Source organism: Strix aluco, chromosome 10, assembly GCF_031877795.1.
Source record: "Strix aluco isolate bStrAlu1 chromosome 10, bStrAlu1.hap1, whole genome shotgun sequence".
NCBI classification, from domain to species: domain Eukaryota; kingdom Metazoa; phylum Chordata; class Aves; order Strigiformes; family Strigidae; genus Strix; species Strix aluco.
The window spans coordinates 16,301,976-16,316,514 of NC_133940.1; the positions used below are offsets into that span (position 1 = coordinate 16,301,976).

General features: G+C 46.1%; 1 protein-coding gene across 1 annotated transcript; it reads left to right on the forward strand.

Annotated features, from left to right (window-relative positions):
• Nucleotides 1–1,551: 1,551 nt before the first annotated feature.
• On the forward strand, nucleotides 1,552–5,803 carry LOC141927702 (threonylcarbamoyl-AMP synthase-like). Its single transcript, XM_074834954.1, has 5 exons — nucleotides 1,552–1,776; nucleotides 2,995–3,157; nucleotides 4,016–4,181; nucleotides 4,995–5,089; nucleotides 5,718–5,803. The coding sequence occupies exons 1-5, from the start codon at nucleotides 1,552–1,554 to the stop codon at nucleotides 5,801–5,803; spliced, it is 735 nt and encodes a 244-aa protein (XP_074691055.1).
• Nucleotides 5,804–14,539: the final 8,736 nt, after the last annotated feature.

Sequence of the window (14,539 nt, forward strand, 5' to 3'; positions counted from 1 at the left end):
TACAGATGCTGAACCTTTCGGCTCCATGACTGGAGGAGGAAACCTTTCCTTGTATCATCCTCAGGTCCTTAAGCTTTCTAAAAAACATTTATGTGTGGCTGATAGTGCTGAATCAAGACAACTTCCTGAGGTTCTGTACAGTCCTACTTTCTAGTAGTTGTTCAGTGAGCTAAGATTTGGGATGAACTAAACGTGCCACTGGTGTGAATGGCTGTAGTTTTGTTGAAGTTTTGGCTTTGTAGCAAGTGAGAATTTTATTTGTAATTACATAGAGTGTTTTAGCAAGATGCTTCATGGAATCTTTTCCACCATGGGAAAAAAAAAAAAAAGCCATATGCCAAAAGATGCACAGGTAGACAAGCCTGGAAATGCCTTGAAGTTTTAGACCCACAAATATGCTGGACTGCAAATGTTGCATGACAGGAAAGACTAAAGTAAGTTTGCAATGCTGGGAAGTCATGAGACATAGAAGAAAATAAAACTTTGTCATCACCCTTCCTGCCTTTGACTCTGTTTTTTTTCCCAGTTGTGATGCTAAGCATCTTCAGCATCATCTGCTTCTACGGAGCAACAGCATCACTTGCAAACAGCATGTTTGGGAAGGATCTCATGATGATGGGACCCCCTCTGTTCACAGTAAGAGATTTTTTTGCATGATGCTGTAGTTTCCCTGGTCTGGAGGGACATCCTGGGGTCTTTAGTCTTACCTAGGGGAGTTCAAATTTCCATTGAATGTCCTTCCTTTGAATCCGTTAGTGCCATTTGAAATCCCAGTCACAGCATTTCTTCAGGGAGCTATGAGCTGAAAACAATCTCTCTTCTGTTATGAATAACATGTATGGAAACTTGGAGAAAGGGCAGGGACATTTACAAAACTCCTACCTCACTCCAAAATGCCTGTCTCCATGGTCCTGTGGAATGAGCCAACTCCAATCCAAGAATTGTTGACAGACTGAAGTTTTGAAGGCGATAACCTTGGGGGCAGGGAAGTAGGGAGTTAAAAGTTTCCCAAAGTGGACAGCAAGAGCTCCACTATATCTGTTAACTTTAAACTTTTTCTACCATCTTTTATGTCTGACCAAGGCAGCTCCACCAAACTGGGTTGATTGATCTGACAGCTCTAATTCCTGCTGCAGAGAAACATTTTCATTAAATCAGCGTTTCTAACCACAGAGACTTATGAGAAAGCACTTGCAACTTGATCTTACCCAACTCCCTCTAGATTTAAGATTCCCTAGCAGTTTCCTTAGGTCATTTTGGAGGGCAGTTATTTCTCCAGGAAGCAGTCACTGTGCTGGGTGGGATACATCTCCTGTAATTTTAGGCATCAGCAGTTCAAATGTCTGCACCTGAGCTAGTCTCTTTGACTTTATTACTGGGGGAGAACTAATCACTTCTGCTTTGTCATTCATCCCACCTATTTTAGGTGAAGCGTCCCTAGAAGTGCTGCCTTTGCCCTTTGACTATCAAGGGAGCATTGCACAGTGAGATAGCTGCATTTGAGTGGACTGAATCCTACCCTGTGTTTCATGTTTGCTTATTCCCAATGTAATGGATTTCTTGCCTCCTGATTATTGCCAGGCTGAGAGCTCTGACAAGGACACTGAAGATCCTCCACCCTGCATCTGCCCCAAGTCCCACTGTACAAGTGGCCTGAGGACCATTGCTGGCTTGCTGAACACAGGGGCAGTATGTGGGGTCCCCACAGACACTGTGTATGCTTTGGCAGCCTCCTGCAAACACCCTGAAGCCATCGAGAAGGTCTACAGAATCAAGGTGTGGATACAAGGCTGTCATTTTGTTACTTGGATCCTGCTTATGTCCTATAGATGAGTTATGTACAGAAGCAGAAATGATAGCCCCATGTTTCAAGTTGTCCTAAGACTCAGAATTTGACTGTGGATAGAGTTTACGAGCAGCCACACCAAAATGTTATGGACCATTTTCTGAGCTGAGCAACCCAGGGTAGAGCACCCTCTGCTCTGGGCATGGGGCACTGGGAATTACAGCTACATTCTGCTTCACTGGGGTGACAAAACACAAATCCAAACTGGAACAACCCCAACACTTGTCACAAGTGGGTCCAAACCTGTATTTACCCTCTCTGTCTTACGAAGTGCTGAATCAGAATCCCAGGTCTAAATTTCTGCAGACTTTTGGAGTCATTCAGTGCTGGAATCAGACCCAAAGTTTGCACCTTCAATACAACTTTTGCAGCCCGGCCCCATCTATTCTCCATGAGGCAATTTCCTGGCTAGCCTGGAGAAATAAGCATAACAGACTATCTCAGCTGGCACTTAGTGTGAACATCAGCAACAAAGGCAGTCTTTTCTGTCCTGCTTTGGTGCCAATGCTAACCTTCCCTGTCGATGAGATAATATAAACAGAATGTAAATACATGCCCAGTTCTTTAGTCATTTGGCCCTGCTGAAACTAGTGTCAGTTGAGGACTGAAATTACACCACTTTGTGAGCTCTTTTATTTGCCTTCTATATCACTGTTCATTTTACAGCAAGCTTATTTCAAAGCACCGAAAAACTGTAGAAGTGGTCATATAGATGTTGGTTTCCAGGGGGCTGGGGTCTCCTTCCATTATCCTGCTGTATATTGGTGGGTTTGACCTCAATTTATACCAGCATAACTTAGAAGAAAATCAGGTCCCTGGTGTTTAAGATGTTAAAAGCACCAATAATGAGCAGAGCATCGCTGTCCCTGCATTGGTTGTGTCTAAAGCAGGGGATTTGGATGCATCCCACCAAGATCTCAAGAGCAGATAGCTGGTTGGGCTCTTCATCAGTTTGCACATGCAGATCTGAGCTGTGGCATAGTCCCCTCCTGTGCTCAGCATTTTGTGCAGAGATAGCATCTTGCTTGCTTGGCACTCCTGGTTCCTGGGAAGCACACAAACTAGGATTCCAGTGAGCTTCGATCTTCTCAACACAAACTTTCTCTCTTCATCCATTTTTTCCGCTTCTCTCTTCCTGATTTTTGCAGGACAGGCCTCAAGAGAAGCCCATCTGCATCTTTATTTCAAACCTGGACCAGCTGCGAGCAGCTGCTCCCCCCATCAGCCCACTGCTTTGGGAATTTATGGAAAATGTTTACCCTGGTGGCATTGGCTGCATTATCAAGAAAGGAGAGTGGCTGAAGAAGTTAGGTGAGATCAATAGGACAGCCCTTCTCCCTTCTCTCCCTCTCATGTTTTCAACACAGCAGGTCTGCAACTCACACACCCCTTTGGATGTCAATGGGGAGAAATTCTGTTAATTTTATCCTGAAATATCTTCTCTGGAGCTCTTACATGCCTTGCTAGCAGAGGGTGTTAATGAGCTGGAATGACTCATTAACAGTGTAAGCCAGCATGATGATTTCTTTAACCCAGCCAGACTTGAAGCAAGGGAGGCTCATCGGCCTGGGGGGGTCACCTCTTTCAAGCCCATAGGTGTTAGCTAGGAATGAGCAACCCCTGGGTGGAGCATCAAAGACAGATGAGGGTTCCTAGCACTGGGGGGAGGGACAGGGTTCCTAAGGGCATCCCTTCTCATCACCTCTTCCTTCCTACTATATGGACAAAGTCAAAACACTGAACAGCAGTATGATTCACACTCAAATACAGCTTCTGGGAATCAGTGAAAGTATTACAGACTGAAGAAACAGTAGGAGTCCTGCATGCTTAACAGGCAGAGGAATGTGACAGAGGGTGGGAGGGTAGGCAATGATCACAAGAAGTTAGACTCTGTGATATAGGTAGATCCTATGTCCATGAAAACAGCTATGATGATCTCCAGCCATTAATCTTTTCCTTCTTACCCAGTTAGTCACAAAATCTTACAGCTGCTCTCATAGACTTCTGATCAAGAACGCTGCTTTTCTGAACACATACAAAGAGACTCACAATTTTGTTTGGGGTACGGATCAGGATCACTTGCAAAGAAAACAGGAGGTCTCCCCCTGATGCCATGCCAGGTATTGTGCCAGTCTTGCCTCTGCCAACATCCTCTGTCTGTCTTTCAAGGGGTTGGAGCAGGCTACAGCAGAGTGGGAACTCAAGACAGTATCATGATCAGAGTGCCCGACCTGACTGTCCTGGTGCACCTCATTGACATGACGGGACCTTTGGCAATCACATCTGCTAATCCTAGTGGAGAGGTGGACAGCACACACCATGATATGGTCATCTCGTGAGTACTTGCTCTATCACTCTATCACAGAATCACAGAATCGTCTAGGTTGGAAAAGACCTTGAGGATCATCTAGTCCAACCATTAACCTCACACTGACCGTTCTCAATTACACCATATCCCTAAGCACTATGCCAACCCAACTCTTAAACACCTCCAGGGATGGGGACTCCACCACCTCTCTGGGCAGCCCATTCCAACGCCCAACAACTCGTTCTGTAAAGAAATACTTCCTAATATCCAGTCTAAACCTTTCCTGGTGCAACTTGAGGCCATTACCTCTTGTCCTATCGCTTGTTGGTTAAAGAGACTGATCCCCAGCTCTCTGCAACCTCCTTTCAGGTAGTTGTAGAGAGCGATGAGGTCTCCCCTCAGCCTCCTCTTCTCCAGACTAAATCCCCCAGTTCCCTCAGCCACTCCTCATAAGACCTGTGCTCCAGACCCTTCACCAGCTTCGTTGCCCTTCTTTGGACACGCTCAAGTAATTCAATGTCCTTTTTGTAGTGAGGGGCCCAAAACTGAACACAGTAATCGAGGTGCGGCCTCACCAGTGCTGAGTACAGGGGGATAATCACTTTCCTGTCCCTGCTGGCCACGCTATTTCTGATACAAGCCAGAATGCCATTGGCCTTCTTGGCCACCTGGGCACACTGCTGGCTCATGTTCAGCTGGCAAGTGCAAACCCCTGTAAGGGGGGTGGCCAGCAAATTTAAGTGGTGTATAGATCATGATTTGATGCCCTGCATTGAGGGGAACTTCAGCACAATGTAATATCAAGTAATGTGTAGTTTTGTTGGGTTTTTTTCCCTACAGACGTCTTGGCCATAAGCTGGAGGGTGTTCTCTGTGATGGAGAATCTGATGAGGTGGTGGCATCAACTGTGGTCAACTGCACAAAGTTTGATGAAAGTGAGTGTAAGAACCACCCTTTATATGTCAGCAATTGCCTTTTCCTGGGATATTTCCATCCCTTTCAATAGTATCAATCTGGCAGCACAGTGTGCTCCAAGAGTAACAGCTCTTGAGTGCTGGGACATTTGCAAACATGTTGATGAAGTGGAACAAACAAAAGATGTCCTTGGAGGACTTCTGTGTTGACAGAGAACAAGGTGATGAGGAGAAACATGATTGTGCAAGCAAAATCTGCCTTATAAGAGCAAAAATGCTTCAAGTGGGAGGGTGGATGCTTCTAAAAGGAAGGGTGTATACTCCTTGTAGACCACCAGAATGAAGGTGTTACAAGAGCTCATCCACAATGATGTAACAGCACAAGCGGAGGTGTTGTTAGCTGGATCTGGGTTGTCATTTGAGTGGGAATCTCTAATGGAAAACTAAACTCTTGAACAAAGTGCGGGATCAGTGTTGGTGGATGTTTTTATTTTCTGACAGTTTCTGGTCCTCTTGCTACACAACTTTATTATTTGGATGTCCTGAGCATTTGGATGGCTTTACTGGTCCAAGATGCTCCTTTATATCCCCATTCCTTTCTTTCACACTTTGGGGATTATCCTAATTTTCTCATTCTTCCTCTGGGAAGGTGGCATTACCATCGTGAGAGAGGGCTGCATACCAGCAGGCAAGGTGATGCAGATATTTGAAAGTGTGAAGAACAGAGCAGTCTGAAACCAAAGGATACTTTCCCTGAGCAAAGGAACAGCATCTGATCTCACTAAAGCACATGAGGCATCCCATGCCCCACTGGAACACATGGCCTTGTGAAAGCCATACCTTCTCTAATCAAGCACTTACCTCCTTGGGAAACAGCAGCACTTCCCCACCCAGTGTCTCTCCTGGGAGCTTTCTGTGGCTATTTATTGTTGATGTCCAGTAAGTGCCTGAAACCGCCGGGAGACCTGCCCACAGAGTGCCAGCAGGATCAGGAGCTGATGCTTTATTGCAGGAATTCCCAGAGCGCCCGTGTTTCCTAAATGCCTTGAACTGTGAATGTCATGACTGCTTGTATATCCCCTCCCACAACACTCCGATCTGTGTATTTTAAACCGCTAAAATCCACTAAATAAATCCTCTTTTTGGAACATAGGGAAAAGGCTTTGAGTTTCATTTGATTTCCACCGAGCTATTTGTGCTCCTAAAATTGCAAGGCTCGATGGCTAAACACTAGAGGAAGGAATAAATACTGGAAGGTGCAATTCTGACAGAGGGCTTACAGCAAGTAACTCACGCCCTGTCCTTCTCTGGCATTTTCACAGCCATTCTCTGCTTGGCCTTGGTGACTCCCCAGCTGGTGTCGGGGCACTCAGCTCCTTGTGACATGCTGATGTGGCTGATGTGGGTCTGTGGCCAAGCTGGGAGCTGCAGAGGGTCAGGTGGTCCCTGGCTGCACTGCTTCAGGAGCTGTCCCCAAGAACATGGGCCTGATTTACACAGTGGGAAGGGGAGGGAGTTTTCTGCCAAGAGCAGAGAGGAGCGTTTTTGTCTCCTCTGAAACAAATAAGACCCAGGAGGAGTCAGAGACGAGGGAAATTCACTCTTAAGAAAGACAAACCTCAATCAAGGAAACAATGAGTTAGGGCTTAAAGGCAAGAGACTGCCTTCCAACACCAAGATGTGCATTACACATTTGGAGGTTTTCTGTAATGTTTTTTCCTGTATGGGAGGCAGTGTCCAAGTGGCAGATCTCTGCCAGTTCCCTACAGTTGTTCCTTCTCCTCCCTCCTGCTCTGGGCAGGGAGATGGCTCCGTCGGCACAGCCACAGTACCACCTCCCGCCACCCAAGGGACAAGCCCCTTCCCTTTTCTTCTCCCTTGTCACTATTTTAGAGCATCTTTCTGTCTTCTTCATGGACTTCTCCCTCAAGCCACATACCCCCTCTACATCTCTGGGCAGGAGCTCAGTCCCTCCTTGCTCACCCAGCACTGCTCTGGGACCTGAGCAGCCAAACCTGGGAGCTTTGGGACTGGATTCCTCCCACGCTTCATTACTAACATGTAAACAGTAACTCCAGTTTTAACTGTGCTCAGCTTGCTTTGGCACTGGCGTTATTGTCCATCTGATCCTCCACGAGGCACAGCCTGCTATTTAGTTTGCACTCAGAAGTCACCATAAATAGCAGCTTTTACTCTGGCTCCAGGTGATGGATGTTGTTTCATTCAAGCAGCTCCCCAAACTCCCAATTAAAAAGCCTTGGCAGCCATTCCTCAGGTCTGAACACAGGCTCCCATTCACCCTGCAGCCTTCTGACCCTGCAAACTCACTTGCACCCTTCGCTCCAGGGCTGAGGGCAGCCACTGTTCGCTCTGCTTAGGCACAGCTGGGTATTCCCAGCCTCCTGTGGTTTCCCAGCCTGTGCCAGCATCTGTAAGTGAAATTAAGTCATGTTCTCCTCCCTGCACATACCTTATGACAGCTAAACAAGCCTCTGCACACACTGGGCCCTTCTCTCACACACAAGTGTGTATTCTGCCTCACTGAGCCATCGGCCGGGCGGGACCTATATGACCAGAATATGCGTCAAGAGCCCCTGTTCCTCCCTGGAGGTTAAAATCAGCTCCCTGCTCTTGCTGTAAGTGGACAGAATCAGCTCCCTGCTCTTGCTGTAAGCGGACAGCACATCCCTGTAACCTCCACAAAGTGCTGTCCCTCCTCCCTTGCTGCCTGCACCATAGTGGCCGGGCCCAGCAGGGGTGAGAGCAGAGCAAACATCTGCTCGTCTTTGCCAGTTTCAGAGGCTGCCCAGGGCACTCCCGAGATAAAATGTGAGCCAGGACGACTCTGCCTTGCTGCTCATATGCGCAGCCTCAGGCAAGGAGCAGGACCTTCATGCCACCCCTTCTCCCCAGGGCAGAGTTCTCCCTGATTTTTGGATCAGGCATCCCCCCTCTCATTGTGGCTGAACCACGGCCCCTTGTCCTCTCCAGGACACTCTGCACCTCCCAGCATGGATCAGAGTGATCAGCTCTATCTGGCATAAGGGTAAAGTCAGCAGCACCACATTGCCAGGGCAAGGTGGGACAGCAGAGGAGGAAGCAGGAAACCACAGGATACTGGATAAACTGAAGACTACTGTGGGGATTTCTGTGGAAGTTTTAAAATACCATCATCCTCTCTGGCCTGGACCCAAAAAGGCACAGAACAAAGTAATCAATAAGCCAGTGCAATAAAATCCTACTGTTTCACTGGGACAGAATTAGCCATGGTCCTTGTGCTTCCAGTATATCTGCACCCCAGCTGCAGGCACTGCCACAGACTATTTAAATGTACAGATAAATTAATTAGGTAACTATACTAGACAAAAAAGGAGAGGAGGCCAACGTTAACATTGGATTATTAGTGTAGCGCAAAGAGCTGTTAAACTTCTGCAAGCCCCAGTACAATAAAGCACTTATTCAATAAAAGCATTTAAGTGCCAGCTGAGGTCCACCACCAACCAGCAGAGGCTTAACTTTAAGCATGTGGTGAAGACCCACAACATGGGACTTCTCTCATCTTTTAATACTTGGAAAACCACTTGACCTTTCCAGGCAAATGAGGTTTTTTTAACACTGGCCATAAACTGCTGGAACAAAAAAAAGTGGAAGGTCACTTCTTGACTTGTCACCTCTATGACGTGTGTTTGCATTAGACCATCTCCATGTCGGTGGCACAGGACATTTCAGCTGAAGGGAAGGATGTGCAGTTCCCCATCAGCCATGATTAGTGCACACACCAAATGGCCCACAATTTGGTAAATCAAGGCAAGTTTTGGCCCAGCTGGAAAAGTTACCCATGGAGGCTGTGGGCTCCTGGGACGTTGCACCATGAGCATTTTCGTAGCAGTAGCAGCTCTTGGTTTGCACTGCTGCTGTCTAGCAGGTAAATCAAGACTGGGATGTCTCAGCCCTTGATGAGGAAAGTACTTGAGAGCATTGTGGTGACTGGAACATCAGGGGTTAAATTAAGAACTATTTTGCAACGGCAGAGCTATGGACAAATCTATAATTTACGTTATAAATGGAGCAAGATAAGAAAATTACAGGAGCCTCTTGGCTTCAAACAACGGCTTCATTTCAGGAAGAACCATGAACAGTATTTCCTTTGACAACATGCTTCTCTGAAGAATTGCCTACCGGCAGAGCACAATGAAATCAATAAACCATCTGTACTTATGGGCAGGTTGAAAGCCAGAGATGTAAATACGGTAACTCTTTTATGCACTAATCGAGATTTTTATAGTTTACTGAATGAGAAAGCAAACATATGATGTCATAGAAAAAAGATAACACCATAGTTGGGCTTCTTACCTTGACACTCCCTGTCTCATAAGTGTTCTTCTGTCTTGAAAGAAATTATGGGAGACAGGTGTTGCACTGTATCTGTTTTCCAACATCAGGTGTGGCATGATAAAAAGAAAATAGAGGTTTTCATTTAACACAATAAACCACACAATCATTTCCACCTTCCTCCAATTTGTGCTGGGAACAAGCATGCATCTCTCTTTGCTGCAAACAAGGAACTAAATTAGATTTCTCAGTGTTGTCTTATTGCTGCTAAATAGAGCGGGATATTTCCTTTACAAAACATATTTGGGTAAATCCCAATTATATTATTATCATGACAAAGCCTTTTTGTTAAAATGCTGTGAATTACAGTATTGAACAATAACGTTAATTTTTTGCTGGTTTAGCTGAGATTTATCATGATTCTCCTCTTGACAAGCAAACCTGTTGTTCCATAACCTCCAGTGATGTTGGTCAGAAATGCCCAATTGCATGTGCAAGACCATGGGAATAGAGGAATTATAAAACTTAAACTGACTGAAGATGTGTTTGGTTTGGGAGCTCATGCCCAGCAGATATCCTTGACAAATGCCAAAGAAAAGTCCAGATTTTCCAAGGTGGTCACCCATGTCTTCCTCCAAGAAGGTTTAATTTAATTGTATTCCCAATAGCAACAACTGTAAATCCTGAGCACATGTGATCAGATCCTGCCCAATGCATTAGCATTAGCTGTCAGATCTCCAGAGACCCTTCATGATTTTGGTCTGTATATCAGGTTGTCAATTCTGCCACTTTAGCCAAATAGAAGACAGAATTCGTCCCTGGGCTCTGAACAGTTATCACGACAAGTTAACCTGGAAAATGGCTTAGTCACCAATCCCCATGCGAGTGAGCAGCACCATGTCAAGGCTCCACGAACATAACAGGTCTCTGTTTCCCATAAACTCAGCACGAGAAGGTTGGGAGTTGGAGCAATGTCTGCATGGTCGTGTACCCACAATTCTTCTCAGGGACTCAAAGCAAACTCCCCAAGTCCAGACCGCCCGTGCCAGTGTTTCTGCAAGGTTAGAGGGAAACAAACACACCTCCCTTAGATCAACAACAGGAGCCTTCAATTTCTTATTCAAGCTCTCTAAACACAGAGTCCTTTCATTAGGGCTATTGCTAATATTTAATGCTACTTGCTGTGTTTCACATTATGAGACGCTATATATTGCTGAAGACTCATTTCCAAATAGGAACCAGCAATGAGCAACTGGGCCTTTGGTTTCTAACAGAGCTAGGGGTGAAGTATGTAAACCATGTCATATTTGTCCCTAAATCTCTCCTGTGGATGGGTTTCTTCATTTTGTCCCCCTTCTCATCCTAGTGTTTGCTCAGAAGTGAGCTGAGCTCTAATGAAATTGTCTTCAAGGATGGGGCACCAGGTCTGGCAGAGATGAGCAGCCCACTTGTGTGTACATTCAGATGAGAGAGGAAAGAGGTGTAGAGGCGGGGGTGGGAGAGGAAATTTTAGGCAAGAGGACAGAGAGTCATTATTTTATTAAAAGAAACATTGGTAAAAAATGTTGTCGCAAAACTGAATGTCTGCTCACATCATCAAGGAAGTAAATTGCACTAAATGTCACTGGTGGTGAAGGGCATTACATCTCTGTTCCAGGAGAGATGCTGGTGAAAGAAACATTAGGGCATTACCATCCAGCCCTCCATGGATAGGCCCATTCTGTGACCAAGAGACCAACACCTGAGGGGTGACAGCACGTATGCATGTACCACCAAGTGTCCAATGCTTCTGCAGTGCCTGCTTTCTCAGGAAAGCAAGATCTGGCCAGCTCAGCTTCCCAGAGCACTGACTTTCCATCTCTGTCTCAGCACAGAAAACCAACTCTCCTGGACTCTCAGCTGGTAACTTTCACCAGTCGTGGTTTATTCTGAAAATAAGAAACAATCATTCCTAAGCCAGGACAGCAGGTCCCACGACTTGGTTACTCCCTTCCTGGAATTGACCCATGTCTAGAGTTGCACTGTCTGGTTTCGGTTCTGCTCTGCCCATACCTGTCTCCTTCCTTCTTCTTGTTTTTCACTTATTGATTATTTCATTTTATCTGTCACGTAACTTTATGGGTCAGGAAAGGGGATCTTCCTGGAGGCAGTGAGGTTCTAACTCCACGAATTTGCATTTTATCAATGCACATTTAACGTAATTTTGTGCAGAGTAGCAGGAAAAAATAACCAGTCTCTAGCATCTATTGTACACATGCACGCACCGTCCTACCCGACTCTTACACTTCCACCAGAGATCTGGTGGGACTCACTTCCTCAACAGATGGAATGAATTGTACTGTTCTGGGCAAAGCGTGTCCATAAAGTTCAAAAAGTCACCAAAACCTATAGCAACACAGACAAGGCAACCTCAAAGACTCCAACCACTGCTGTGTAAAGCTGGTCTTCAGTTATGAACACCCCCTAAAGCTGCTTTGTTTCATATCAGAGGTTTAGCTATGAAAAGACATGGATAAGGCCTTTAGCTTCCTTTGACTCACACTTTGTTGTGTCTTTGGAGCGCTAGAGCTTGGAAGCAAGATGGAGAACACAATCGACATTAATTATGTCTGCAGAAATCCCATCTCAGCTCTTTCTGTGGCCAAGGAGAAGCATGCTTGTATCCTGTGCCACAGCCGTCACAGTCACTGCTGCCTACTGGATTCGGTTTATTCTTCATGCCTGAAACTGTAGCAAGCTGCTATGTCTGCTCCTTCTTTATTTCTCCTTCACCTCTGCTGCCATTTCTACTTCTCACAAGAGACTCTTGTATTACTAATTAGGACTTTGTTTACTTTGCAAGTGAACGCAGCTGCTGGGGGCCGAAGGCAAGGAGGGCCTGGAGCAATTGTAGGGGGTGGTAAGAAGTGGGGGAGGGGGGGAGGGGGGGGTGCGCTGTGGTACCCCTTGGGTCATGTCAGATCTGATAACCTAGTGTGGGAGGACATGGTCCTTAGCAAGGCTGCAGGGGAAAGAATGCCAGAGGCAGTTAGGGGACTTATGGGAATTTTGAGGAGATAAGGTGATCTTGGCCAGGGGCAGAGTCAGTGCTGCTCGTACCCATCCTCCAAGTTCTTAAGAATAGTGCACTGAAAGGAAATCTGAGCACATCCTGCTAATTTAGGGTGTTGTCACTGACTGCAAGGTCATGGTGGAACCTATAACAGTGAGAAACTGGTTATGTGCATCCGTCATCAATTCAGCAGATAGGAGAGCAATTGTTTGGTGTAAACCAGCAGTGGAGTCACAGGAGGAAGGTTGTGGCACGTCTGGTAAGCAGTGTTATGTCAGAGAAGGAATTCAGAGATGCTTATTTACTGAAACTTGGCAATCAATATCTCATTATGAAAGGCCCATGTTACTTCCTGCTGGGTGGATAATATGAACAACAGGGTCTGAGAATGGAGGTGCTCAGGTAGAGAATGTCTCTAAATTTGGGATGTGATCCTACAACCCCTCCTCCTTGGAGAGCTGCATAGAGCCAAGACAGGCTGTCTTGTGAGATGGTTGGTGGGTTTTCTGCTTCTGAAGCAGTACATGGAGAACGTGAGGTTCCTCAAAGCTGCCTGGGCATGGCTAGTCCTGAAGGGACTGCAGCGTCTCTGTTCCACAGCTGCTGAGACAGATACATCTATGTCAGGATAACTGTCTGAACCCTGACATCCATCTCATGGTCAGAGAAGAAGAATCTGTTGAAATTCCTGCTTTTTTGGTATCTAGGAAGAGATAATAACACGATTTATATCTTCTCTTTGAGTTTTCCAGGAAGGAATAAAAAAGTGATTCTCACAAGAACACTTCTGATCCTTTGAACATGCGCTTTTCAGTTGAGGTATTTATTACGGCTGCTGAGCCATGGCCAGAGGCAGTGCTGAACTGGATGTACAGGACAGACCTCCCCATCCAGCCCCCTAACATGACCCCTCACACTGACTGCTCTGCAGTGCTTTCTGTCTATCTTCCTCCATCCAGTTCATGGGGCTGAGGAGCTGGGGACCTATGGCAATGCTGCTGTGGGATCCCTTGAGTACTGAGCCAGGAACCGATGCAGAGGGCTCAATACTGTGCCTGGCTGTCTTTGTGCTCCTTCACGGCCCACCGATGCATGCTGGATCTAAATGGAGAACTGCTGGGTTAGGCATCTACATCGACAGAGCTGGAGGTGCAGGATCGCCTCCATCAGAGGTAACATAAAAACTCCACGGAGCCGCTGAGTTGAACACAGCCCTCACACACGTGGTCGGTTATTAACTGAGCTCCGCTGGCAGTGAGGTGCCAGCAACTGTGGAAATGGAGCAGGGGAATACAGTGATCTGATAAACCCATTTGTCCCTGTCCAAAGATGCAGCTACCACAAAGCCTTTCCTCCTCAGCCCCAGTTATGACAGTGCTGTGCATAAAAAGGAGATGAAAGTCTTGGAGCCATCAGACACTTTTCTAGTTGGGGCAGAGAGGAAGAATATAATGGAGTCACAACTGGAAGTTAATCCAGTTAATTCTTGTTATGATTCAAGAAGCTCAATTTCCAGACCGCTGCTTTTTCCTCCAAGATTTTTTACACGATCGATTTTATTCATGAGGTAGATAAATTCTCTACTGCTGTTCCACAGCAGAAAACTTCAGGTGCACCGTGAATTACAACGAAAGAGACATGCAGAAAAAGACAACTTTAACAGAGTTATTTTCTGCTTTGCTTAAGTGCCTGGCTGCTGTCACCCAGCTATCTCTGTTCTGACTTATTCTGAGCCTTGGCTCAGAGCTGCTCCGTAAATTCAGTATTACAGCTGGCACGAATGTTGGGGCTCCCAGATGGCTCTAGACCATTAGAGGTTGTCTGGCTCTTGGCTGGGCACTGCAACTCAGCTACCAGGTATGTAAATCCAAGCTGTGTTTTGTGGAACAGCTGAAGATTTGGCCCAGGATTTTGAAATACACTGTTTCTTTGTTGTTCTCGGTATTTCCCCAAAAAGCAAGAAACCAGATTATCTGGTCATTTTGTAGTAATAACCCTAGGCCCTTGATGTTAGGGAGGAGTACCAAGAGGAATGCAGCAAGATAAGTATGACATAGAATCACTGCGGGTTGTTTTCAGATGCTGTG